This window comes from Sinohyriopsis cumingii, chromosome 1 (genome assembly GCF_028554795.1).
Source record: "Sinohyriopsis cumingii isolate HCF-2022 chromosome 1, ASM2855479v2, whole genome shotgun sequence".
NCBI lineage: Eukaryota > Metazoa > Mollusca > Bivalvia > Unionida > Unionidae > Sinohyriopsis > Sinohyriopsis cumingii.
Window position 1 is genome coordinate 169,013,144 of NC_142961.1, and position 26,941 is coordinate 169,040,084.

Sequence of the window (26,941 nt, forward strand, 5' to 3'; positions counted from 1 at the left end):
TGAGTGGTTAGCAAAAATTTACTCATCAGTAAATACCCAGCCTTGATCATTCAATCCTATATTGTTACAAAATACTGACTCAGCTTAATGTATAATATTTTGTGAGTTTTTGCTCATTACATTTTGCAAGGGGAGGATACAATAAGGGTCATTTCGGTCTATATAAAACAGTGTTTTTCAACATAGGTCATAGGAAGTTGGAAAATTAAAGGGGGTTGGGCAGGGTATGCAGCGGTTTACAAAGCTGAAAAATACTATTTCATGTAGGTTATGATCATCAAAAATATTGTTAGTTTTATTAAATGTGCAATATTCAGAGCTTCATAAATAAAGCTGAAAAATACTATTTCGTGTAGGTTATGATCATCAAAAATATTGTTAGTTTTATTAAATGTGCAATATTCAGAGCTTCATAAATAAAGTGATATTTCAGAATGATATCTAAATGCCTGCATCACATCATGCTTGATGAAGTATGTCTAAAAATCTGAAAAGTTACTGTACCTGTTATGCCTCAGTCTTTAACTCACCTCATTAATCACAGAATTAAAATTAAAGCATTTTCCCCAAAATTTTAAACAAGTGATAGTGACCCCAGTTCACAAAAAAATGGCTCTAAGTTTCACCCTGGAAATCTTAGGCAGAATTTTATCTTGCCTACCTTAACTAAAATCTTTGAGAACTGATTGCCAATTAAGTATGTGTATACATCTTATGTTGCACAGCAGACAGGCTTATTGCAGCAGTGTCAGAAGATAACCTCCCCGAGTCTCAGTGGTTTTCACCTAGACCGCAGCACCGTTGACATGATCTTTGCAGTGAGACAAGTCCAAGAGAAGTGCCTTGAGCAGAACATGAATCTGTATGCTGTCTTCATGAGCCTGACAAAGGCTTTCGATACAGTCAACAGAGACGCACTGTGGGTTGTACTCAAGAAGCTTGATTGTCCTCAGAAGTTTACCACAATGACATGACTGGAGAGATTCTCTCAGACAGTGAACCCTCAGAAAAATTCCCCATATCTAACTGTGTCAAACAGGGCTGTGTGTTCGCTCCGGTACTCTTCAACCACTTATTCGCACAGGTACTGCTCCAAACAATCTGTGACCTTGACCTTGGTATCAACATTAGATATCACCTGGATGGATCAGTGTTTGAGCTCCATTGCCTAGCTGCAAAATCCAGGATGCTAGAAAGACTCGTCACTGAAGCACTCTTTGCAGATGACTGTGCCCTCATGGCCCATGAAGAGACTGACCTACAGGCAATTGTGAACAGGTTCTCTGAAGCCTTCAACCTGTTTGGACTCACAATTAGCCTAGGAAAGGCAGAAGTCCTCTTCCAGCCTGCCCCAAACACTGTCCCTTCACAACCCTACATCACCATTGGTGACATGCAGCTGAAGAATGTGGACAGTTTCAAATACCTTGGCAGCACAATATCCAGTGATGGCTCCCTGGACAAAGAAATCACTGCGAGGATTAAAAAAGCCAGTCAAGCACTCAGACGACTACGAACCAATGTCTTGCAGCACAAGGACCAAGGACATACACCTGTCAACAAAGATGAAGGTGTACAATGCAGTTGTCCTCACGTCTCTCTTGTATGGCTGTGAAACATGGACTGTCTACCAAAGGCATATCAGTCAGTTGGAACAATTCCACCAGTGCTTCCTGAGATCCATCATGCGGATCAAGTGGTAGGACCAAATCACCAACCAGGAAGTCCTTGATAGAACCAACACAACAAGCATAAAAGCCAAACTAATCCGGGCACAGCTTCGTTGGACTGGCCATGTCATCCACATGGATTAAAACAGAATCCCAAAGCAGATGTTCTTTGGTGACCTATTCCAGAGCAACTGAAACCAAGGCCGCCCACACATGAGGTACAAAGACAATCTCAAGACGCGCATCAAATGGACAGACCTTCAACCCCACCAGCTCGAGCTCGCTTCTTCAGACAGAAGCCACTGGCGAGCCCTGACCAGAAAAGCCTGTTCCACCTTCGAGGTTGACTGCTGCCATCATCTTGCTGCAGCTTGTTAGAAACATCGCAGAGCTGTATCCCAACCACCGGTGTCCCATGCCCCACCTGCAACTGCCTGTGTGCATAAGAATTTGGACTCTGGAGCCACATGTGCATCCACCATCGATGAGATCACACAACTTGTCTTCCTCAGCTCGGCAGATATATGTACTTCAACATGTTTTCACTCTTTCACAAAGAATAATTAGGTTTTTGAAGAGGCATTCATGCTAAAAAAACCATTACATAAATCACAGACTGTTGGCTGCAGTAAATAGGTGGATTGAATGTAACAGGTGTATTATGGAGTTCAGACAGATTTTGACTTAGTTGATATTGTGTTACTATCCAAATTAAAATGTTACAATATTTATCTCTAACACAACAAACTGGTTCTCATCATACCTTTCTTGAATAATGCTAAGAGTTGCTGTTTGATATATACCATCTGGCTCACTTGAAAATAAACATGTTGTTTCCAAGAGCTCTGTCTTCATCTTCTATCCATAAAAGACTATGCCCTATGCTGAAAGCACACAAAAACAGACTTCAGTTGAGATGATCCAATGGTATCATCACCAGGTGGTAATATAAATACTGTAGAAGATGTCTGATCTGACAGGTATTGAGATGCGGTCAGATAAAAATTAAATGGTTATAAAAACAAATGAATTGTAGCCTCATCTAAGGAATATTCCTCTTAAGAGATAGTTCTCAGTGAGACAATAAATGGTTATGTGATTGCAAAGATGAATGCAAAGCAGGATGCTATTTCTGTAAATCCCTTACAAGTCAGATAACTTTGTTAGATAAAATTTGGAAACAAGCTGGAATAATTTACTATAACGTCTTCAGTTTGTAATTAACTATTGTTTAAATAATGCGTAGATGTTGTAAGTTGCTAGCTTAAATTTGGATGTTCCTTTTGGCATGTCATCCAAAACTGCTTTTTGAATGATTTATTATACTTCTTTAGTTATTGTTATTTGATTCACCTTTGTGCTTGTACGGTGTATATTGCCATCTATTATCTTTTTATGGCATTTGACATTGCTGGTGTGTTTTTTTTCTTCTCAATTTGTGCTGATCATTATGCATTTATCTGTTCTTGAACTAAAACTAGAACTTGATGACAAATATGCTAGTTGTGGACCTTAATGGAGCATGGATACATTTGTGTTCACACTCATTAAATCAGAATTATTGATAATATTATTTGCTGTAGCTGTAGTACAGTAATATTCACTCTTGACCTCCAAATCAACAGGCCTTTTCCATACCTTAAGTGCAAGACAGGCACAAACTCTGGTCAAGGTATTTGGTCTAGAACTAGAAGTTATTATACAAAAACCATCTTTCAGTCAGTGACTTGAATCTTTCTACCTTAAAATCATGAGGCTTCTTGTGTATCCATTATGAAAGGTATACACACACTTTGGTGAGAGAAAAAAAACATTTTTCTTCTTTCAATCAGTGTCCATGACCTTCTGTCCCCAGCTATTTATCATTTGTTTGTACCCCAAATTCAAGCCATTCACAAAGTTTGCTACAGGTTATTTTTTCCATACATAAACCATTTTTTTTCTCTCTGTCACATTGACTGAGATCTTTCTACCAAAAATCAATAGACTTTTCTCTTACCCCAAGTGCATGTCATCCACAACAATGTTTAGTGCAGGTCTGTGATGTTGAATTTGTTATTGTGAGGAAACCATTTTTCTCCTTTCAGTCACAGTGACCTTAATCTTTGATATTTTGATCCCACAATCAACAGGTTTCATTCTTACTCAGTGTTTAAGCCATCCACAAACTTTGATGAAGGTACACAGGCAAGAAAAGAAAATATTGTGTAGAAACTATTCGTCTGCTTTCACTCACAGTAGGTTTGATCTTTTAACCTCAGAATCAACAGGCCTGTTACTTACCCAACATGTAAGTCATCCACAAACTTTGGCCAAGGTACATGGGCAAGAACAGAAATTTTTATGAACTAGACCTTGATCTTTGACATAAAATTTATAAGCATCTTCCTTATCCCAAGTGCAAGCCATTCCCAAAGTTTCATCCAGGTCTATGATGTAAAATGAATATTTGTGTGCAGAAACCATTTTTCTTCTTTCAGACGGTGACCCTCACCTTTGTTGTTTTGATCCAATATAGATAAGCTTCTTCCTTAAACTAAGTGTGAGACACCCACAAAGGCTGTTAACTGAAATTTGTGGAGAATTCTAGTTACTGTATAGAAACAAAATAGAGAACAGAGAATGAAAAACATCATAGCATAATAAATTCTGCCTTATGAAAATTAAAGATGTTACAATTCTGTATACGGTAAACAAAAAAGCCATAAAGGTGAGACAGAAAGGAATATCCTTGAATCATAAGGTCAAAAATAAATGGTAAAGACAAAATACTTGGCAATAAAAGGTACATATATGATAGAGATTAGCACATTTTCTACCACAGTGACACAGCAGTAGAGAGAAAAATTTAACATGCAAGGTCCAAACTGAGTGTGCAAAATGGAGAATGTAATTGATCTCATCACATGTAAGATTTGCAGCCTTCAGTATGTTGGAGAAACTGAAAAGCTGTACAAAAGGATCAATCTTCACAGATGTGAGTGGATGACCAAATGCTGGACAGAAGTCAAGTTGCAGAACACTAATCTTTTCCTGACCATATTTTCAGTGATATGACACAGACTGCAACTGCTCACAATCTCAACCTGAGTTTCAAACCAGGAAACAACAGGAATCTCAATGGATATGCCACCTAAAACACTGAAACCAAGCAGCTTAAATCAAGAAGACTAAAGAAAGACAACTACACACACACATAAAATCATCATCAGTTTACAGACAACTTTTTCAATTAAATAATTCATTCATTTTGCTCATTACTCACTCAATCACCTGTATTTACTACTGTTTTTCTGTAGTTCTTCCTGGTGATATTATTGCTGTAGTCATTGCTTGCATTTCAGAAACAATAAAACATCTGGGATATTATTTATGGTTACACCACTTAACATGTAGAAACTTGTTCTGTAACTCTTCCTTTGTAGATCAATACAAACTAGTTTACAATATCATCAGTTAAGTTGAAGTCAGCGAGGTGAAGTAAAATTGTCAAGCTTTAATTACATTAAAAAGTTAAGTAAACTTGTGTCATTTCAATGTATTTTTATGTTTTTTTGTTTGTCTTCTCTCTGTGGTTGCCTTGGGCAAGGACTCAATGAGAGTCAAAAGCTCTTAAGCTCTTAGGCTAAAATAAAAACTAGTTTTGCACCCATTGCTGTCAGTTTGTTGCATTTGTCATAATCAATCCCTGTCACATGTGATCCCTTGTTATTTGCTATATGATTTGTATTCTCTCAGTGTATGTGTATGTATACATGTATGTATGTATATATATATATATATATATATATATATATATATATATATATATATACACACACTGCATTCTTTGAAAAAGTACAACATTATTTCTCATGTTGCACATCAAAAGCTTCTTAACTGATTTTACATTTTTTTTTCACAAAATCTTGTCTGTCTGGGTGGAGGGGCCCCAAGTGGCCGAGTGGTCTAAAGCGCTCTTCGTTACGGATCACTGCCATCTCACCTCTGTCTGCGTAAGTTCGAGTCTCGGATTCGGCTAATGTGGGTATGTGAGAGAGCTTGCCAGTAGCTTCTCGTGGGTCAGTGGTTCTTTCTGGGGTTTTCCCGAGTTCTTCCTCCACCATTAATACTGGCCGCCATGTATAGCCTATCATGTGCTGAAAAATGGCGTTAAACCCTACAACAACAACTGTCTGGGTGGAAGGTGATACACCCAGCCAGTCTGATTTAAATCAGACTTTCACTGTCCTACTTGAAGACCTGTGAGCAACCTCTTAGGGGTCATGTTCTGGTGACCTTTGAATTACCCAATGGAAATGCAGCTTTCAGTAATCTGAAAGTGAATCAAATCATTATGCTCTTCAGCCACACTGATCAGTCTTCCAAAGGTGAAGATACAAGACTTGATCTGGCTGATAAAATTAGCAATTATGGTAGTAGCATAGGTTACCAGAACATGACCCATAAGCATTGGCTATCAGATCTTCACTTAGGACAATGGAGATCTAATTTTAATCAGTGGACTGTGGCATGGTATACACTCTGAGGTTCACCCTGCTCGAGCTATGCATGGGTCAGGTATATGTGTTCTGTACTCAAGGAACACAATACCACCTTTTCTGTGTGATTTGTTATGTATAAGGAATGTCACTTTCCAGTGATGGGTTTCATTACATATTTTATGCCAAGTAGAAAGGATGTATAAAATAAAATATAAAATATTTGTAGTCAGAATATTTAATCTTCCATAGAGAAACGAGTGATTGCAAAAGCAGCTTTTACTGCTGTATATGCCCTTTCACTACCCTTAATATCAAAGCGATTAGGTAGCCAAAAGTACAAAATACTTTTTCCAGATTTTAAAAGTAAATCATGTCTCTGTAAGATCTGGGGTTTTAATGGGATGTTAACCCTTTACCTCATAGAGCATAGTTACAAAGTGCAGTGCGCTATAAATAGAAGACCTGTTACCTATTCAACTCCATACGCAAAGTAAAGTCTGATTGTTATAGCTGTGTAATTATTTTTCATGGAAGAATTTTTTATGTGCTTTAAAATCTTGAGAGAACTCGTTCACCGTCATGTCAGTGAGGCCATGTGACCAACCGTAGCTGCCATTTCTCATACTTGAAATTTACAAGTTTTTCTTCTGCGTCTACATCACTAAGTCATCTGAATTTGATAGTTTATAAAAACTAATTGCTGCCTACATCAGTATCAGAGCCTTTACCTAAGTTATTGAATCTTTCATAGTTGTGATTCTAATTCTTGAGTTGACCCACAGTTTTATCGGCCGCACACACCCTTCATGGATCCAACATGTGCACAAGTTTACAAATTAGCGGTTTCGTTTTTGTATGGCCTTGATGATTACATCATCTTCCATATCCACATAGACACACAGACAGCCAATCAGACAGCCTGATATACCTGCACATACATATGCAAAGACAGCACACAGTTCTCCTGAATTGGGTTGGCCCACTTGTATTGACCACACCCACCCTTCATGGATCCACCATGCACACAGACATATGTATACATACATACAGACAGGTACAGACAGCTACAATAAAACCAAACTAGTCATAATAACAGGTACAGAATTCAATAGATACATGCTACTGATTTAAACCCCTAATAGCAATTTGTAACAATTCAAAAGTTCAAAACATTTCAAATCAGCATAGTAGTAAAGGCTTCATTTCACGATACGACATTAAAAACTGAATATGCTTCACATGTCAAATAAAATACAAGTGTTAACACTTACCCCTATGGCAGGAGAACAAAAATGGAGAATGTCCACTCCTTGATAAGATCCAAAGACCAGTGTGTCAGTTAGAAAACAAACTTGCCTTATATCTACAGGAGAGTGAGTATTGGTAAAGGTAAAATACTGGGGCATACCCGTGCTTTTAGTGTCTTGCCGCAGGCTATCTATGACGAGATACATGCTAGTTGCTTACCTAGAAAAACAATTATCCACCCTAGGTAATGTACACAGCATGATGAAAATGATCAAATTGTTCTAAGGCAAAACCCAAGTTATTTCTTGCCTTATTCTTTGACAAAGTGATTTCGCTGACTCTACTCTGAAAAATAAGATTATTCGTAGATGACTTTTCATGCTGTCAAAGCTTTGATAATTTTTAATGGGGGGGATACTGACATGATTTATTTCTGTTGCTTTTTCATGATGGATTTGTATACAATTTTTTTTCTTTCCTATTTTTGCTCAGTGCTTTAAATGAAAAGAATAAATAATGGGTTTTGTAGAATAATGGTTTGTTTTAGAGTAAGTTTCTTGACCAATTTTATAGATAGGGTAATTTTTAAAAAAAACTCAGATTATTGGCTATAAAGGTCAGAGGTCATGTTCATAAGAAAGCAGTGGTTTCTGCACTGAAATTTGGTTCAAGACTTTATACCTTGGCCAAGGGTTCAGGTCATTGAGACCCATTGGTAAGTAATCTCCAGAGTGAACTATGCTCTACTAGTGCCTGCTTTGAGGACTGTTGAGCATGAGGCAGGCATATATGCCAATCACATTACCCTTGTTCCTTTCATATTTTACATATTTACAGTTATTTGGAAGGGTTTATCTTCCAAGTGTTTTTAGCAATTTCCACCTTTACATGGTTTGCTTGACCTTAATAACACTGTATAACCATGATTGTATATTAAATCCCATACATATACACACAGAAATAAATACAGAAGACCAAAAATGTGCATTTTAAGTGAGAAATACCTTTTTTCTATATTTAGTCAATGGTTCACTCAAGAACCAAAATGGTGTTTGAGTATGTTGGTGATGTAGACATTTTTCATAGCACATTCAGATTTCACCTTGCTTCTCAGTTGAAGCCTCCCTTAACAAACGAACTTTGAATGCTCTAAATTTGGTCAAATTAGGTATTTACTGTTGACCCTAACCTAGGATGATAAATCAGAATCACACCTGTAATGATATTGACTGAAGTTTTAGGGGCTTATCTGACCTATTAATTAAAACATGCAAATATTTGCAGACACTTTTGTCTCCACACATTGCTGTACATTTGATACACTTACCAGTATTTCTTGTGCCTGTTGAGTTACCTGTCAGTTGAAGGGTTCTTTTGGTGATATGGACATAATATTTCTGGATCAAATCCTATGTTTGACGACTTGTAAATCCACATGGAATAGCACAACTCTGTCCTGTGGCCATTTCTAATTTCACACTAGATGTGACTGCTACCAAACACCTGCGTACAGTTTAGACACTTATCAGAAGTGTCTAAACTGTACGCAGATGTGTTCTGGAAAGATTTCCATGCAGCAAAATTGTACATTTTAACAAACAGGTGACATCATACCCAAAAATGGCCCATAAGTATCAACACATATTTGGGAGTTTGATTTATTTGACTAACCCTAACCTTCATGAAGGCTAATTTAAGCTAAGATAATATGACCTTTCTTCCCAAAAATTATTCTTGTTAAAGTTTCTACTACATAAGTCTTCGAATTTCAGTTACCATGAGTGATGTTAGGTAACAATAATCAAAAGTAAAAGGCATGGAATGGTTTGGTGTTTGCCTCTGTTGAACCAAAATACTTGAAACAAGTAGAAAAATGGTTGTGGAATTCATTAAATATTAGTGAGTGTGACATATTTAGATTAACTTTTTAAGATCTTGGACGTACCGTGAATTCACTTTTACTTGTTTGGATATAATAGGACCCTCTTTACCAGTCCAGAAATTAGAGTGCCAAGTACAATGTATTCTCTCCTTTAAGTTAAATCCAAATGCAAACAACATAGACCATGATCTACTTTCACATAATGCACCAGCAGATCAAGGTCTGCATAGTTTGCAGTTGGAATCTACTTGTGAGTATATATAGCACTTTTTTTCCATTGTGCAAAATCATGAAAATTTATACCCATCAGATGAAAAGACATCAGTTCTAATGCTTGGACAGAGGCACATAATCACAGATATTTATTTCTCCAAATATCATATATATTTGCTTATAAATCAAGTTCAGCTGCAGGCAAAATAAAATGATCTGCAAGCATGTAATGCACCAGCAGTTCTAGTTCAGTACATTTTGTTCAACTGATTACTCCTAACAAATGTCATAAACCCTGTATTGCTGGTGCATTATGGGACAACAGATCTGGGTCTGTTCAGTTTGTAGTTGGACTGGACTTATAAATATTATATGGTAGTTTTGTAGAAACTAGTTCTAGACTTGAATATTTAAATTTTAAGAATGACATTTGAGCTTATATATCTTACTTTGGTTGATGCTATTGACTTAATAACTTTTTCAATTCTGTTTACACCACATCTTTTCACTTCAGCAATCAAAGAATGGTAGACGGAAGGCTCTAGCATCAGCTGCCATTAATATGAAGAAGTATGCCAGTGATGTCCCAACCCAGCATGAACTTCATTTTAAACTGAATCCATGTACAAAAAAAATAGTGTCTGCTTCTGTTAAGCTAACACTGTCCTGTGTTTTACTAAGAGAAGGCAAGGCAACGTAAGTCACACAATATGAAAAAAATTATATTGACGTTATGTAGCCACTTGTATGATATTTTTATCCCATGGTGTGTAGTATGGGGGGGGGGGGTGTATAAATAACACTGTCTGTCTGTTTGTCCTGTCTATAAACATTTTTCTTTCCATAGCATAACTTTCAAACTTTTAAAGGTATTTCAGCTAAATATGGTGCGCACCTATCATGCAAGTTGTATATAGGTGTCTTTTCATATTCAGTATTTTATTATGTTTTCTTTGGAACAAAGTGTAACATAAAGAGTATATAAATTAATAGTGCTAGAAGATAGGGTACTACCTGAAGTATTATGAAAAGTTGGAGCGCAAGACCTTTTGTACATTGAGGAGGAGTCTTTACATGAGTTGGGAAATAATGGTCAAATATGTCATCTCTAGATGACACTTGTTCCCTTATTGCCTGTAAAGGGATCTTCAGGCAAAACAAAAATGTACTTACAATTTGTTGTAAGGACTGCTAGATATGTTGAGCCATCATTCAGAATAATAGCTAGGTGTACAGATCTTATTTAAAAAGAAGCTGATGGCTGATAAGCTGTATTAACACTTTAATTGAATATGGAAATTTTATGCTGGGTACAAATTGCCGCTTAAATCAACTTTAAATTTCAAACATTTGTGCTGCTTTACTTTAATATGTGAATCTGCTATGCCACATAATTCTAACATTTACAACCGCTCTAGTGGCCTAGTGGTTAGAGTGTGCGTCTTGGAAGCAGGTGGTTGTGGGTTCGAACCCCGGCCAAGTCATACCAGAGACTTACAGAAATGGTACTAACAGCTGCCTCACTTGGTGCTCAGCATTAAGAGGTTAGTGTTAGGACTGGTTGGCCTGGTGTCAAGATAATGAGACTGGGTGGGACATCATGCTACGTGTCTGCGGCATGATGCCCCAGTGATAGACATCACTATAAACTGCCACACTGCAGACATCGTAGCGATATGACTGAAAAATTGTTAATACGTTAAAAATCCTAATCACACACACACACTCTAACATTTACAGTGGTACTATAATTGCTTATAAGTTGAGTCCAACTCCAAACAACATAGACTGTGATCTGTTATTGCACATTGCACAGCCAGATCATGGTCTCAGTTTGTTCTACGGGTCACTCATAACTCACTGCAGATACCCAGATCTTGCAGCACATTATGTGATCTGTGCCTGTGCAGTTTATGAACAAGTTAAATAATTTCCTGCTTTTGCTAACTTTGGGAAGTCCAAGCAGGAAGTTATTTAATGAGTTTCATAAGTTCACTATTAAATTGTTTCCATTTGAGATTCTTTTTATCACATACCGTATATACTCACATATAAGTCCGTTTGTGTAAAAGCCGACCCCCAAACTGAACAGTTATAAACACTAAAGAGTGCATGACACGCATATAAGTCGACCCACAACTCCAAGACATCTCAAGATGCACGAGGTAAGTTCTAAATGCATTTATTTAGGCAAACTAATATTTAAAAAAATTACATGTATACTTATCTCAAGGTTGGTGTGCATGAGTATTGCATAGAAGTGGTATAAACTTGTTTGAAAAGTAATTTATTTCATTTTCTGTATTCTGCCTAATTTAGATTTGTGTATAAATTGATCGAACGATGACAAGAATTTAGCAATCGTGAATTGCTGTAACACTACATCTTCCTTTTGACTCAATTATTGCTTGTTTATGCATTATTGCATTAGACATTTTATATCAGTGCACCGGTAATTACATTTTCACTTTGCTTTGAAATTGTAAATAACTAACTCATTTAAACTCATTAAAATGTAATCCCAGTATGACAACACAACAAACAACAATGCGGTGTTCGATTCAGCTCTCGTAATTAGGCTACTGAATGTATTTATATAATGGTGCCACTGCATGTACATTGTAGGTTTGATTACGCGCTAAATTAAGTACATCCCTTGGAGTTGTATCATGGGCACCATTGTGCTAAACTTTAATGATATCTCCAATATACAATAATGAAGTTTCAGAAATAATGCTTCGAAAATCATGCTAATACCATAAAAGCTGAGTTGTAGTTTGTTTTGATGTAAGTGACCTTACACCATACCTGTCACCTTTCAAGCCAGGAGGTGAAACAAACTCCCAGATTTTGGGGTCACTCTACGTCTACCTCCCAATTTCGTAATATCTTCCAATTTTTGCAGAGAACTCCCAATTATTACATTATGTGTTCAAGGTTCATTTTTTCTAAACAAGAAAAGTCATGCATGTTCTGTTATGTCACCTGTGATTTATTGTTGTGATGAAATAATTACTAGAAAGAATTCGCTTCTTTACTAAACAGAATGTTAAGTTTAATCATTATTCACGTAAATTCATGATTTTTCTTACCTCTACAACAATACAAAAAATAAAAAATAAATCAGAACCAAAAAATAAACCACAACAATAAAATCATCTACAGTTAATTACAATCCCAAGAATGATCACTACGAATGCTGTAACTCCATATGTTATAGTGCCATTCCCAGGAAAGAAACTTACACAAGTGAACACCTGGCATTTTTATACCATATATACCAATGTTACTTACCAATGTTAAATTAAAAGAAGGAATGAAAATACATACCACGCGGCAAATATGTCCTCAAAAAACTAATTCAGAATACACGTTTTATAGTAAAGAATACTAAATGCTTTACGAGTTGATAATAAGGGAATAAGGTCAGATGTACAACGAGGGGAAAATAGTTGCCACATGTACGGTACCATTAGGCTGCCTTTTTAGGTACCTTTAGTTCAACAAAACTGGGAATCCCTTATTTGCCAATCAATTGCTGGTGCTTGCATAACACACATTAGTGTAGAATGTGGTTTCTTTGAATTACAACAGAGGCCAGTCATTTTCACAAAATAGTTACATTGATATATATTAACTTTTAATTAGTCATGCTGGCTTTCTTGCTTATTTACTTAAGACTAATCATTAGCTATTGTGCAGTAAGACCAAAGCTGACCAGAATATGAAAATAGGGAACATCTTGGGGGAAAATAGGGTGCATCACAGGGAGAAAGGGCTAAAATAAAAATGCAAACTTTACTCATATTCGACCGGGAAAATCGATCAGTATTTAGTGAAAACAAGGCTTTAAAAATGCCACGTAAAACCTCCCTAGTAAGGTCCTAATCTCTATCTTTTTATTCAGTCTCCTTACTTGGCTTTTTAAAAGTTCATAAATATGCCTTACACTCTGTTTTGCAAAACTGCAGTAATCGCGCTAATATTATGAAATAAAAGGCAATTACACATCAATGTACTGGTATAGTTGCTGGTCAAAATTCCCTCTTAACCCAAGTCAGTTTCAGGGATTTAATGATTAACTGGCCTGTACTTCTGTCGCGAAACGAAAGACAAATTCGCATACTATCAACATAGGAGATGCCAAAACATCAAGCTTTCCATTGTGTGTAAAGTTGTGATGTTTGTTCAGCCAAAACACAAAACTAAAATTGATTGATGTTGATCTTAGTTGATCTGTATGAGAATTTTAGCCTTTATTATTACCACTCTTTGTGAACATGTAAATTATGCTGGTTATGTGTGTACCTTTTTAAAAATATTACCTCAATTTGTAGGATTGCTAATATCATTGAAAATGAGTAACTTGTGGACGTGTGATTCAATGTAAATGAAACAGCTATTAAGGACTAGCTAAAATGTTATCTGGAAGAATGCAATTTGGTCAAAACAATGACTAAAACAAAATCTGCATCTGATATGTTTGGGAATAAATAAGGATTTAAGTGATGCTATGCATGCTTTGCTCAGTGTAAGTACTGTACATTATAGTTCAGCCTGGTCTCCCAGGTAAACTCAACCAGCCCACGAATTATTTAGTCTGTATTTACCTTTATTTAATTTCGTGTTGGAGAAATCAGAAAATATGCACATGCAAAATAATAACAAAATCAAAGTTCATTATAACAGTTTAATAATTGTCCAATCACCGAAAGTTTTTTTTTAACCCTCCTATGTCTTATGACATGGAAAAAAATATTTTTTTCATGTCCCAAAATACAGCCATTAAAGTAGTCAACAAAAATACCAAAACACTGTCAAGTTTAGACATTGGCCCGCAGATAAGGTGAGCCCACCCTTCTTCCAGGCCTTTATTTTTCCTAAATTGTTCGGCTTATATGCGAATATATATGGTAGTGTTTGTTTTGATTATGAGGCCTCTCTGTTTGTAGAAAGCATGCTACTCTGCATGAGTGGAAGTAGTAACTAAAGTATTTAAGGGTTAGGGCACCAATCCCTGTATCAAGGAGAGATCACTCTGTCATCTTGGTGGGCAGTAACTTTTAGTTTTATAGCTAATATGTTTCTGCCTGGGATTGCTGGATTTTTCGAGGTAGTTGTAGTTCTCCTCCAAAGGTATTTAATGGTTTTTGGCCATTCGGTACTTGAGCTATCACTTTTTGATACAACAACCCCAGACACTACTGACACTATTTGTTAAAGACACCTTATGCACTAAACTGGACAGAGTCATACCTTTGTATGCATACTATACACATTTATTCAAGATGCAAGATTCAGATAAATTATACAGGAATAAACTGAATAATCACCTAGATTCACTTCATGGTGGTGGAGATGCAAACTTTGACATCAGGTCTGACATTCAGGTATTTTTCCTGTGCAGTTGATTATTATCCTAGCTAGCAGTCACTGTTATGTAGGGGAAAATATTGCCAACTCTCTGTATCTATGTGACTTGACTTATACTTAGTTTATTATTGCTTACTGACTGTGGAAAGGGGGGGTTACTTTTGAGAAGATTCTCTTTATTTGTATAATATACAATCTTGGGATGAAAATAACTTTATCACTCATAATTCTTGTAGATAATGTTAACTGGAGTTTCTTAGACTGCAATAGGTATGGGGTGACAGCTCATCCTGTGACTGTTTTCAACAGAAGAGTTGTTTCCCTTAGTGTCCGAAGTGATGACTACTTGAAGTTGAGTACAGTATCACGACAAAGATTATGTTCGCCCCAAGAATGTACATAAGTTCATCAGATCGAGAGTTTCGGTCTTAGAAAGTGTGACATTTGAAGATGATCACACACACATTTATAGAATTGAATAGGTGTGATATGAGGAGATAAATATTTCATCCAATGATCACACAATATTTACTAGCAAACATGCGGTGTGTGAAGAGAAAATGGGCTCATTCAATGACCATGCACAATTAATCTTGATAAAAGTGTAGTATGTGACAAGAAGTCGGACTCATTCAATGACCACACGCGATTAATAAGAAAGGTACGATATGTGGTGAGAAAACATCACCAATGATCATCCAAATGAAGTTTTCTAACTGCAGTGTATCCCAACATTAAAGCGAACTCATTTACATCTATGTGACTTGCAAATAAACCTTCTCAAAGAACAGGAACTAAATGTCACCTATATAAATATCTCAAACTCGTGAAATGGATCCTAGATGAAATATTAGAAGTGAAGAAATTATTATTTTAGAATAATACGAGAAATTGAAGCTCTCCTTTAAATACTGAAATTATGCTGCATTAGTTATATGTGTCTTAAAATAGTGAGATACATCTTTGTAGGAAAATATTGCATCACTTTTTAGACTCCATATTGTTAATCAAGGAGTTTCTTTTTATGATCTGACTATATTCATTGGTGAGTGCATACCATAAATACTTGATTATAATACAAGTCCAACTGCAAAATGCACAGACCCAGGTCTACCATCACATAAAGTACTGGAGGATCAGGGTCTGTACAATTTGTTAGGAGTAGTCAACATAACAAACAACATAGACCCTGAACTGCCAGCACATTATGTGACAACAGATCAGGGTCTATTTATGCAGTTGAACTTGACTTACAAGTGAATATATATGGCATAATGTTACATTGTCACATCCTTTTGTCTGTCATGAATTTTAGTACAGTTTTCAACATTTTCTGACTAAAGAAATGAGACAGTGATGGGTTTGTTTGACTTAAAGCACTTGCATTTGAATCAAGCTTTTCTCTGACTGCACCATACTTGTATTTGCTGGAACCTACATGTTGTTTAGACACATTTCTAGTTTGGTATTCACAGGTGTCTCCACAATTAGCATTTCTGACTAACACAAGCAAAAATGGAATCTCGATGTTACATTCTCATTTTGTTTTAAATTTTTTTAACAAAATTGAATTTAATATCTGCAGGGATGAAGACATGCAGAGTGTGGCCAGTTTAATGAGCATAGGAAAGACTGATATTGGTAATGTGGAGGAATTGGATGAAGATGAAGATCTTACTGCCAAAATCTCTGAGATAACCTCCCAGCTCACCACGGAACTTGAGATGAGCCACAACTATGGTAGTACTAACCCATTTGGGGACCCTGATCTTGAGTTTGCTGACCCTTCTGGTATTCTTCTGTTTTCTGCTTTTGTTTATTTTACCTGCTCAGTAGAAGCAATGCAGAGGTATCACTTTTCCAGTGGCATTGTATTTTGTTTCTTTATTATTCCTGCAGTTACCATAGTTAAGTTACCGCATTAAAGTTAATTTCTTGTCAGATTTAACATGAATAATAATGAAATTTGAGGCCTAGCAAAAAATATCTTAGTTTCTATTTTCCCTACTGACCCTAATTGCAAAAGAAAAAGAAAGGAAGGACAAAGATATTATCTAAAATTTATTTGTATCTCCTTTGAATACATTTCCTGATCACATTATGATTAGGGATATAAGCCTGCTACCTCCCAAATCCAGTCCTACTAAGTGAGGAAAATTTGTCTTTTCATGCCTGTTACCTGCCCTTGTCAAGAACACTGTACATGATACCTCCTGTCCAATCCGAGTACAATTTGTGTTAAATTTGATTCTTCCATAATGTCATAAACAGGTGGTACATATTATTTTTTTTAAACTTTGTGAATATTTTGTGAAATTAATCACTTCCTCAGACTTTGTCATTTTTTAGACCACTCTGTTCAACTCTACTATTGTTGATGCATATTGTCTTTCAAGTTTTCAGGCATGCTTTTTTAGTTCACTCACTCCATTAATAATGGCTGTTATTTAATGAATTATTAACACATGTTAATTTATCTATGAGTTCTATTATATTATCATTTCAGTGAAGTGTGTCTTTTAAATAAAAGAAATTTAAGAAATTCAAAGCAAGAGAAGATACACATGAGACCTGCCTGGTGTGCACAAATTCTCCACACTGCAGCTTGTGCAGTTTGTGGTCATATGACACCAAGTCTGCTATACCTAAAAAATCAAATCAGCCAGTGAAAAAGATAAAAGGTGAAAATCATGTAAGACCAGCAAGGATATCTTAAATATTCATCCATTATACAGAATCTATTGTGTGTTGTGAGCCTTGTGGGGGGTTGCTTCTGTGCCCCCCACTCCCAATTAGACAAACACAGCCTTCTGCCACTATAACTTTTACAGATTTGGGGAAATGAAATACAAACATTTTACAATCACAATTAGATACGCTGGCATTGATAAACATGTGCATCGACTGGTGCAGGAGATGGATATACAATTTTTCTCAGTGAGGCAAAATTTTAAATCATTTCACTTTTTCATTCCCATAGGTTTTTCAGATACAATGAGTTTTGTTCCGCCATTTTAAGTCCCCCCACATGTCCATGCATGGTCTTCAGGACTAAGTCCTGATCATATAATTTGTTCAGTATGGTATCATCATCTGGAGCCATACCAGCCATTCAGCCAGCTCAGCTGTCCCAACCCAATCTCAGTTATAGATATCTTTGTATAGATCCATCCTTTCAGCGATACATATGGCTTCTTCAATGTATGATGGAAGTCATAATGACAGATCCATCTATATAGCTAGGCCATTAGTTACTTATGGATATTGTAAGAGACTTTAATGAAAAGTCCATCTATCCGGCTATGCTTATGGCACACCCAGTACAGGGAGCAGACCAGCCCAACTTCTGTGTCGTGAACGACTGTGCCAACCATTCTCCCAGCTAGCTAGCTGTCTGTCCATATCTGACAAAATTGTCCAAATAAGCTGTTTTTCTATGTTTACTGCTTACCTGCATGGTATTAGCAGTGTATTAAATAGAGACAATGGAATTGTGTCATTGTTGCCACAGGGAATGGTTTATCCTCCAATGAAAGCAGGCCACGAAAAGGAGTCTATATACAGTGAGTGTGAAGATACTCCTGAGCACCAATCATGGAGAAGTCTAAATTTAGTTGTATGACTAACAAGATATAGCAGATGTTGCTGGCTTTTGAATGCCTTCTGCTCCCTCCCACAATGCATGATTATAAAGTAAAAGTATCAGTCAACTTTGATGATGAGGAAGAGTCTATGTCCTTCCAGCTGCTTCCCCAGTCCACAAAGTCAAAGAGATTAATGATAGGATGCCTGAACATGACTGAGAATGCTAAGGCTTTATTGGACATTTTTATTCCACAAGACACATCCCACCCCCCACCATACTGAATTCTTGGAGCTAGATACAAATTTATCAGTGCTTAATAAGTGCTTATAATAAAGTGAATAAGAATGCATTCCTTGCCACATAGATGCTGGTTTGGAACATTATCACCACATCTTCCATGTTGGATTTATCCTTGTTGGCATTTTTCCAATTGGTGTAAAAATCAGCCAATGCCCCATGCCTTTGAGCTGATAACCTGAATTGCTTGGGTCATTAAAGGAGCAGTTCACTGTTCATTGATGATTGCATTGACTGTCTCTTCCATTCTGAATATCGTGCACTGTTACGAGCATTTACACTTTTTGCTAAAACCTTATCAAACTCTGGCTTTAAGGTTGACTCCATTTGGCTCACCATTGCTGTTTAGTGGTAAAATTGAAGAAGTTTGAAGGCAGGCAGCTCAAGAACTACCCCTCCAAATTCCTGCTCCACCCATATTCTTGTTTAAAAGCCAACTGACCCTGCCACAGTAGAGGGCTAATATGTGAGCAAAACAAAAGTGATCTTTTTCATCCCAAGTTCAGATCTCAATCTTATGCAAGGAGACAACAGCCAGACCAATCTAGGAAGCCCTCTTACAGGAGAGGTAAGAAACCAAGTTTCTCCACTCTCATGCCTCCTGTCTCCCACCACTGACTTAACATCCTCACCACTCAGAGACAGTCTGCATGAGTCTCCTGCAATTCCTATCATTCTGGATCAACCTATTTCCATGTAATGAATGGTCGATCTAAGGAAGTTTGGAGTGGATTGGATTTTGTTTATCCAACCCCTTCTCTTTCTTCCACTCCCTTTCTAATGGATGTGCTGTCAGATCTGAAGTAGGACAGTATTCTTCAAGGGGAGATGCAGTGGCTCGTAGAGGAATAGGCAGTGAATAGTGTGAGAAAAACCACAATCTCTGGGATTCTGTTCATGGCTGTTCTCAAAAAGGCCAACAACATGTTGAGGCCAATCATAGACCAGAGTCACCCCAACAAGTTCTTCCACTGAGGTTCACGATGGAGACAATGAGATCTATTAAACTCTCCATCCAAAGGGATGAGCATGCTATCAGTCTTGATCTCACAGATGCCTACTTTCATGTCCCTATTTAACCAGCATGCAAAAGTTTCTTCATTTTGCTTACCGCAACAAAGATTACCAATCTTGAGTCCTTCAGTTTGGTCAGAATATCAGCCTCTGGGTCTTTACTAAAATTATGGATTGCATCACCATCCAGTTCAGTTGATTTTCTCTCCAGCAATGGCAGCCTGTCTGGATGATCCATATAAGTTCCATTCTCCTCAAGGGCCAAAATGATCTCCAGTTTGAATAATCTCGTTTTCTCATGAACTAGGAAAAATCTGACCTTCACCCATTTGGTGTTTTGTCCACCTGGGTATGGGATCTATAACTAGTCTTCTTGTCATCATTATGTACATGTCCTGTGGATCAGTGACCTTGTTTCCAACAGGACTTGGATTTCAGCCCGAGAGTTTTTGCCACTCCTCAGGTTACTCAACGCTGCAACAGATTTTGATCCCACTGGGCCACCTTTATACTTGCTCATTACAAATGAATTTGGCTGGGTCATGATGCCCTTTTCCATTCCACTTGACCAGAAGGTCAATATCATGAATGAGGTATGAATATTCCTGTATCAGTGATGCAGCCACAGTTGGCTCACTACAGAAAATCCATGGTAGAAACCCCAACTGGAAGTGACAATATCTACAGACACATGTATATACAGTTAGGGAGCCCACTTATTGCTGGGCTCTGATGTGGTCATCAGCAGATGGGAACCAAGGAAACTGTCTCTTTACTTCAGCCTTGAGATGAAAGCTGTCACAAACATCATTTAGTTAAACACTGGGGGAAATCAGTGCTGTTTATGCCAAACAACTAAACACAGAGGGTCACCCAATTGCCCAGCCTGGGTGTGCTAGTTTGGCAGTTTCTTCATTGGTGCAGCCAACCGCAGATCAACACAAATCCGACACATTTTTGGCAGACTAAGTGTCATGGTCGATGTTATCTACAGAAAGGGTCAGGTTATCCATACAGATTGGTTCCTTCATCCATTAGTTTTTTTTGGGGGGGGATTTGTGCAGATTAGGGCATCTGATGATCAACCTTTTTATGACAATGTGGAACCCCAAGTTACCTTGCTTTGTCTCATCATTTCCAGACCCAGAAGCTTGGGCTGTTGATGCACATAAGTTGGAAGGGTTTGTGGGGCTTTGCTTACCCACTGTCCCCCCCCCCCCAGTCTTAACTACCAAATTAATACAGAATTGCAAGATTATTCTGATAACGTCTATCAGATAGGACAAGTCCTTGGTCAATAGTCTACTCAATCTAGCAATAGACCTACCCAGGATGATTATGTCCAAAACTGAATCTTCTCAGACAACCATGGTGACAGTTGTTCCACTCCTGTCTACACTATCTACTCCTTCATGCCTGGCTCTTGTCAGGACAGCCATCTGTGAGAAGAAATTTAGACCTTTGTTGTGGAGAGGATCTCAAGAGCAAGAAGGCCATCCACTCTGAAGGCTAGTGAAGGAAATTGATGTGTTTTCGGGAACTGGTGTTGAATCAGTAAGATTGTCCCACTGAGTGCCTTGATCCCTCAGTTAGCTTTTTTACTGGTTCTTAGAGGAGAAAAGTAGGCACCAATTACCATCCAAGGATACATCTGTCATGATAAAGATCTGTTGGACCTACTATCCAGTTTTGATCTGAATGGGTCTTAACATGGCTTGGACCTTACCGAAGCTGTTATAGACGTGTTTCCTGATAGCTTTAGTTTTGACTTGCAGGTTGAGTGAGTTAAATCATCTGTCTTTTGAGCCAAACTGTCTTCAGTTCAGATCAGTTGGTTCAGTGATCCTCATGACAAAAGTTGGCAAGCCTTAATTTAAATTCTCTAAATTAACATACTCAGTGTCAGTTGCTGATTGCAAGTAGGTAAAGAAATTAGATCATCAAGCCTTGGAATATAATGAACTGCTGCCAAAGGAATTAGTACAATACATCAACAGTAAGTTTAATGAAGCTCCTAAAAAGGAAATATTAATCTGACCATCCAAATTCACCTTATATTTTTTGGTGAGCATGAAAACACAAATGCATGTATTAGTCTTTTTAGGCTTGTAAGTTACAAGAGCACCACTCCGAGCAGAAATATGACAGAGAGACCTGTTCTTTCATCCCGTATTGGTTGCTTTTACATTTAGCTCCTTTTTTTTGATGCTTTCTGAATTTATTATGAAGAAAAATTTAATTAAAGAATTTTTACTTTTTTATTCGATTGTGTATGTTACACAGACACTTCATACATTATTATTATATTAAATATGCTAATTCCAACTGGCTGAAATTTAATGTATAACATTGTAATATACAAATAGTATCAATCTAGTCATAATCAAATAGTATATGCATGTAATAGCTATTTGTTATGAATAAGAACTAGAGAATCAGAGGTCAGCAAGAGAATTTGCAGAAAGAAAGAGGAGTATTTCAGTATTTTGATAAAATATACAAAGAATTTTTATATTATATTTGAAAACTTAAAAATATATAATAGAATTTCAATATAAAATTAACAAACTTGAAAATATGGATTGGCCAAGGAAAAAATGTAAGGTCAGATAATCAAAATTGTAAAAACATTGTAAATAGGAGGAGACCATTTTTCATCAAAGTCATCCATAGTGTTAGCTCATTTTGCAAGATAATTTTCAGCTTCAACCACTCTTTTAAAAGTTGATCAGAATGTTTCTAGTCTAAGATCATGGTTATAAATTTGTTCCTATGAATTTAATATTTCATAAAATTTGCATTGTATATGCTATTTGAATTTCCCAAGAATTGAGGTCAATATTTTGGTTAAAAATATTTTGGCCAGTTATTTACTGCATTTTAAAAGTTGTTCACTTATTACATTAAAACATATGTGGGATATTGTTTCTTTTACGTTAATTTTACAGTGTCAACTCCTTGTCTTAATGTTCAAAGCATTTCAAACTGTGTATATGTTTCTTCAAAATTAAAATCCCATATTTCATTTACATAGTTGAAAAAACTGCTCTCAGTGATCTAAATTTTCTATTTTTCAAATCATGTTCAGTATTTTAACATAATTTTTATATTTCTTGCAAGTAAAGAGCCTATCCATATGACTTGTTTGGGGTTTCACCAGCATATTGACATAGTTTATATTCCTTCCAATTTTTAGAATTTCCTTTTCTATTGTCATTACTTCTTATCATATTCCTTAATATTTCTGTACAGAGTGGAAATATGTATGAGAAGAGTGGATCCACTTCCCAACAATTTCTATGTATATAACCTAATAATAGTTACATGTAACCATTTCTGCCACATAATTGATTATTGCAACCCATTTACATATAGTTTGACCTACCTTAAAATAAACATTTATTTCCCTTAAACAGTTTGTAAGGCTTTTCTTAAAGTCTGAACAATTCTAAATCAGGAATTTATGTTTATTTGGTTTCAGATATAAATAATTTTCATATTTCTCTCATAAACGTGCCATTTGTAAATCCTTTCTGATTTAATAATATCACCAAACATCTTTTTTAATCTTTGATCTATACATTGATGTGTCGTTTAATATAAAATAGTTAATACAGAAATTAGCTACAAATTTTTAAGAAGAAACCTGGTTTTATTTGGTTCTCTGATGCATGCTGTTTTTACCCCAATTATTTTTTGTTCTGTATAAGCATAATATATGGATCATAAAATTGACCAACCAAAATATATTGCAAGTTTTTAAAAGTATTATTCCACTATACATACACACGATGAGCTTTATAAAGATATATTAATTCTAAGTTTATCAGAATTGTCACCAAAATTATTTTGTATTTCAACTTTCTACCTTTTGATTTTTACTGTATAGTTTTTCATAAAAGTATAATTTTTCATAAAAGTTTGTTCACTCCTCTAGGATAGCTGTAACAAAAAATCTCATTTTCACACTCAATTATCAGTTCATTTTTTATTTTATTTTTGTTTTGTTGAAAATGTCCATTTTGGTATTAAACCTCCAAACTGCTTTGTTGTTTTTTTCCTCCTAAGTCTATATTCAGTCTTTATATTCTCAATTTCCTCCTTCATTGCTTTTTTAAAAATATCTTATTTCATACTGTTTCGTTCTTTTTTTTCTAAAATTTAAATGCTTTTTGAATATCCTTATCTTTAAAATAGAGATCTTCATTTAATTTATTTGACAAATTACTATTTCATTGACTTTCTCATTGGATACAGTTTTAGTAGTAGTTCATTTTGTGAAGAGAAGATGCCCTTGTTTTAAGTGAGGACATTATTTAAAAATATACTACTTTAGTCCTGGATAAGGTGGCTAGTTATTAGGAGTTGCCTATCTTAAGAGTACCTAATAATCAACAAATGATCTTTACATTGTAGTACTAACCTGTCATCAGTAATTACATCATTTATGTCCCAGTGATATGTAGTCTCCAAACCAAAGAGTTGCTCATCATTAAAACTCTCTGTGTAGAAAAGCCTATATGGTCCATTGCTTTGAAGTTAAATATTAAATGGGTGTAAATAGTAGCAAACAACCATTGAATACAGAGTCACTGGTGTTTGACACAATACAAGAAAGCATCATTACTTCAAAAATTTGCATACAATTTTAAAAAATTTGAATTTAGCAGTCACCTAGATAGTTTTAATTGAGACAAGTTTATGTCTCAGCAAATAATTACATTCTTAGTGTTGCAACTCAAATTTTTCACATATTTTAAAATTGTTACTTTCAAGCATTTCACCGAAGAAGATAAATGATAACTCTTTTGTCAAATAAATGTTTTCTTATTAAGTGGTGTATAGCTTTTAATTGTGTTTAACTTTGATAGTGATAATCTTGTCTTTGAAGTTTTGCTGGTACCCAGAATAGCAAGCACATCAAAAAAATTTCTCTGCTTCTAGTGGCAGGGCTAAAGTGTACATGCATAATTATCATTAGTGTTTAAATTGGCAACTTTTAGCATGGCATGATATGCTTTTATTTGAATCATGGATATAATTTGCCTTTCTTAATTGCATTGATGTTGCATTGTTTATTACACAGTGATTCTTATCTGTTTTATGACTTTTAATTTACTTTTCTCCCAAGTATCCCATCAAATTTTTTTATCTTTAAACATATGTTTCAAAAATATAACGAAATGGTATGAATATGTATTCTTTCACTGACATTTTATAGTGCTTAATTAACTTTGTATTTTTGGCGGTCTTTGCCATAAATCCTGTCTCTGTCAACTGGTGCATCGTTTGATATTACCTTTAAACTTCTATAGGCATGGACAAAAATGCATGTATGCATTTCTCAAGTCTCGATTTTTCACCATATGCATATTTTTTGAAAACTAAAAGTTAATGAAAACCACTCCTTAACAACTTAAATTTACATGGAAAGAATGAAAATTGTTAGAAATAGCAATTACACCTTAAATTCATTTTGAAGCTGCTTTATCAGCTAGTTATAATTGAGCAATACAGTTATTTTTCATACATTCTGAAAGCTTGATCATGACTGTCAAAGTCCATATATTGTAATACACATGAATGTCAGGACACAAGATAAAGCATCCAGTAGACAGTATTGTGGTACACATTCTTTATTTTAATTGCACTAAGCACAAATATTATAATACATTGAGTGTAAAGATTTGAAATTTTATATGATTTTATTTTTTTTCCTTCTAATCTAAGCGTGATTGAATTTAGTTATGATATTTCCAATTTATTATGTAAATGCTGGGTTATCAGGCTGTCAAATATTGATTGTTTGCAGTCATGTGTGTTTGGTAGGAAGAAAGTTTATATTTGCATAAAGTGATTGTTCTTTCATCTTTAAATACTTTGCAGATGTATTATTTGAGAGGATTACTCCAAAGAAACCACCACTGAATCCTTTTGAGGAAGAGGAGGAAGAGGGAGAGAAAGAGTTAGATGATAAAAATGCATTCACAGAGGAGAAATACAATAAAAATGAAAGTGACTCAACAAATCCATTTGATGAGCCCACTCCGCCAGACAGGGTTCTGGACTTAACTAATCCATTTCATGATTCCTCCTCATCCTTGTCCATGGAGAAAAAAGTTTTGGGCTTAAAAAAGAAGAAAGCACCACCTATACCCATTGATAAAACTAAATCTCCTGCACCAAATGATAAAATTAACCAGCCCACAACAAGTGATAGAATTAAATTTCCTGCATCTAATGATAAAACTAAATCAATGACACTGCCAGTTCAGCCATCCAAGCAGAGCACAGAGAAACTGTCTCCCAAGTTTGAAAAGAATCCTAAACATAAACTTAATCTACCTTTAAAACATATTCATAAGAAGTCAAAAGCGCCTGAAAAACCTATTTATGAGGGAACCCCTCCATCAAGTCCAGAAGTGGAAAAAACCCAAGTAAGACCACTCACACCTCCACCAACAGGAGAGGAGTCTAGTGGTAGCATATCATCCACACCAAGTTCAAGGTACTATACAATCAAGGATTCTTCTCTATTTAGTAAAACTTGACCATTTAATTGAGCATGTTTTGTTTTGGGCCAGATGCTTCTAAAAAATGAATTTAACATGTTCCATAATCCAGTGGAACCATATACAATTCAGTTAGTTCTACTTTTGTTGACAGAATAGCCATTACATGATTGAGATCATTTAAAATTTCAAATGATAAATTAGTACTCAACAAATTATTTCATGTTTTGAAACCTATTACTTTATTATAAACATGACAGTCATGGAATTTGACTGTCTTTAACAGTATCAGTTTATCACTAGAATTAAGTGTTTATCATTAACTGTTAATATTTTGATATTGACTTTTTCTAAAGCATGCACAGTTTAGTTAATCAGTTCAATTCTATATCAATTCCCAGGGTTTCGAGCAAGAAGTCTACTAATAGTCCAAATGATAGCATGGAGACATGCACATCATCGGATACTAGTCAGGTAAAGGATGATTCATTGTTTCTGTGAGTGCAAATTTTCTCAGAACAAAGCCATAACATTAATTCAGTCAGCTTTCGATAATGGTTTTTTCAGTGAAGTCATTATTTTTTGCATGGCAACAATTTTCATGGGTTTCAAGTCGCTGCAAACCATAAATTTAATGAGCCCACAAACAAGGATCCTTCTGT

General features: G+C 35.8%; 1 protein-coding gene across 6 annotated transcripts in view; it reads left to right on the top strand.

Moving 5' to 3' along the window:
* The window catches only part of LOC149808356 (EH domain-binding protein 1-like), a 205,686-nt gene that overhangs the window by 33,434 nt on the left and 145,311 nt on the right, over window positions 1–26,941 (top strand). For 5 of the 6 annotated variants that reach the window (XM_089976051.1, XM_089976077.1, XM_089976083.1 and 2 more), the window contains exons 5-8: window positions 10,012–10,193; window positions 16,456–16,661; window positions 25,654–26,275; window positions 26,681–26,753. In XM_089976051.1, the coding sequence (XP_089832177.1) occupies window positions 10,012–10,193; window positions 16,456–16,661; window positions 25,654–26,275; window positions 26,681–26,753 (1,083 nt within the window). The remainder of the gene's footprint in view (window positions 1–10,011; window positions 10,194–16,455; window positions 16,662–25,653; window positions 26,276–26,680; window positions 26,754–26,941) is intronic. The other variant, XM_089976070.1, reaches the window with a different exon arrangement.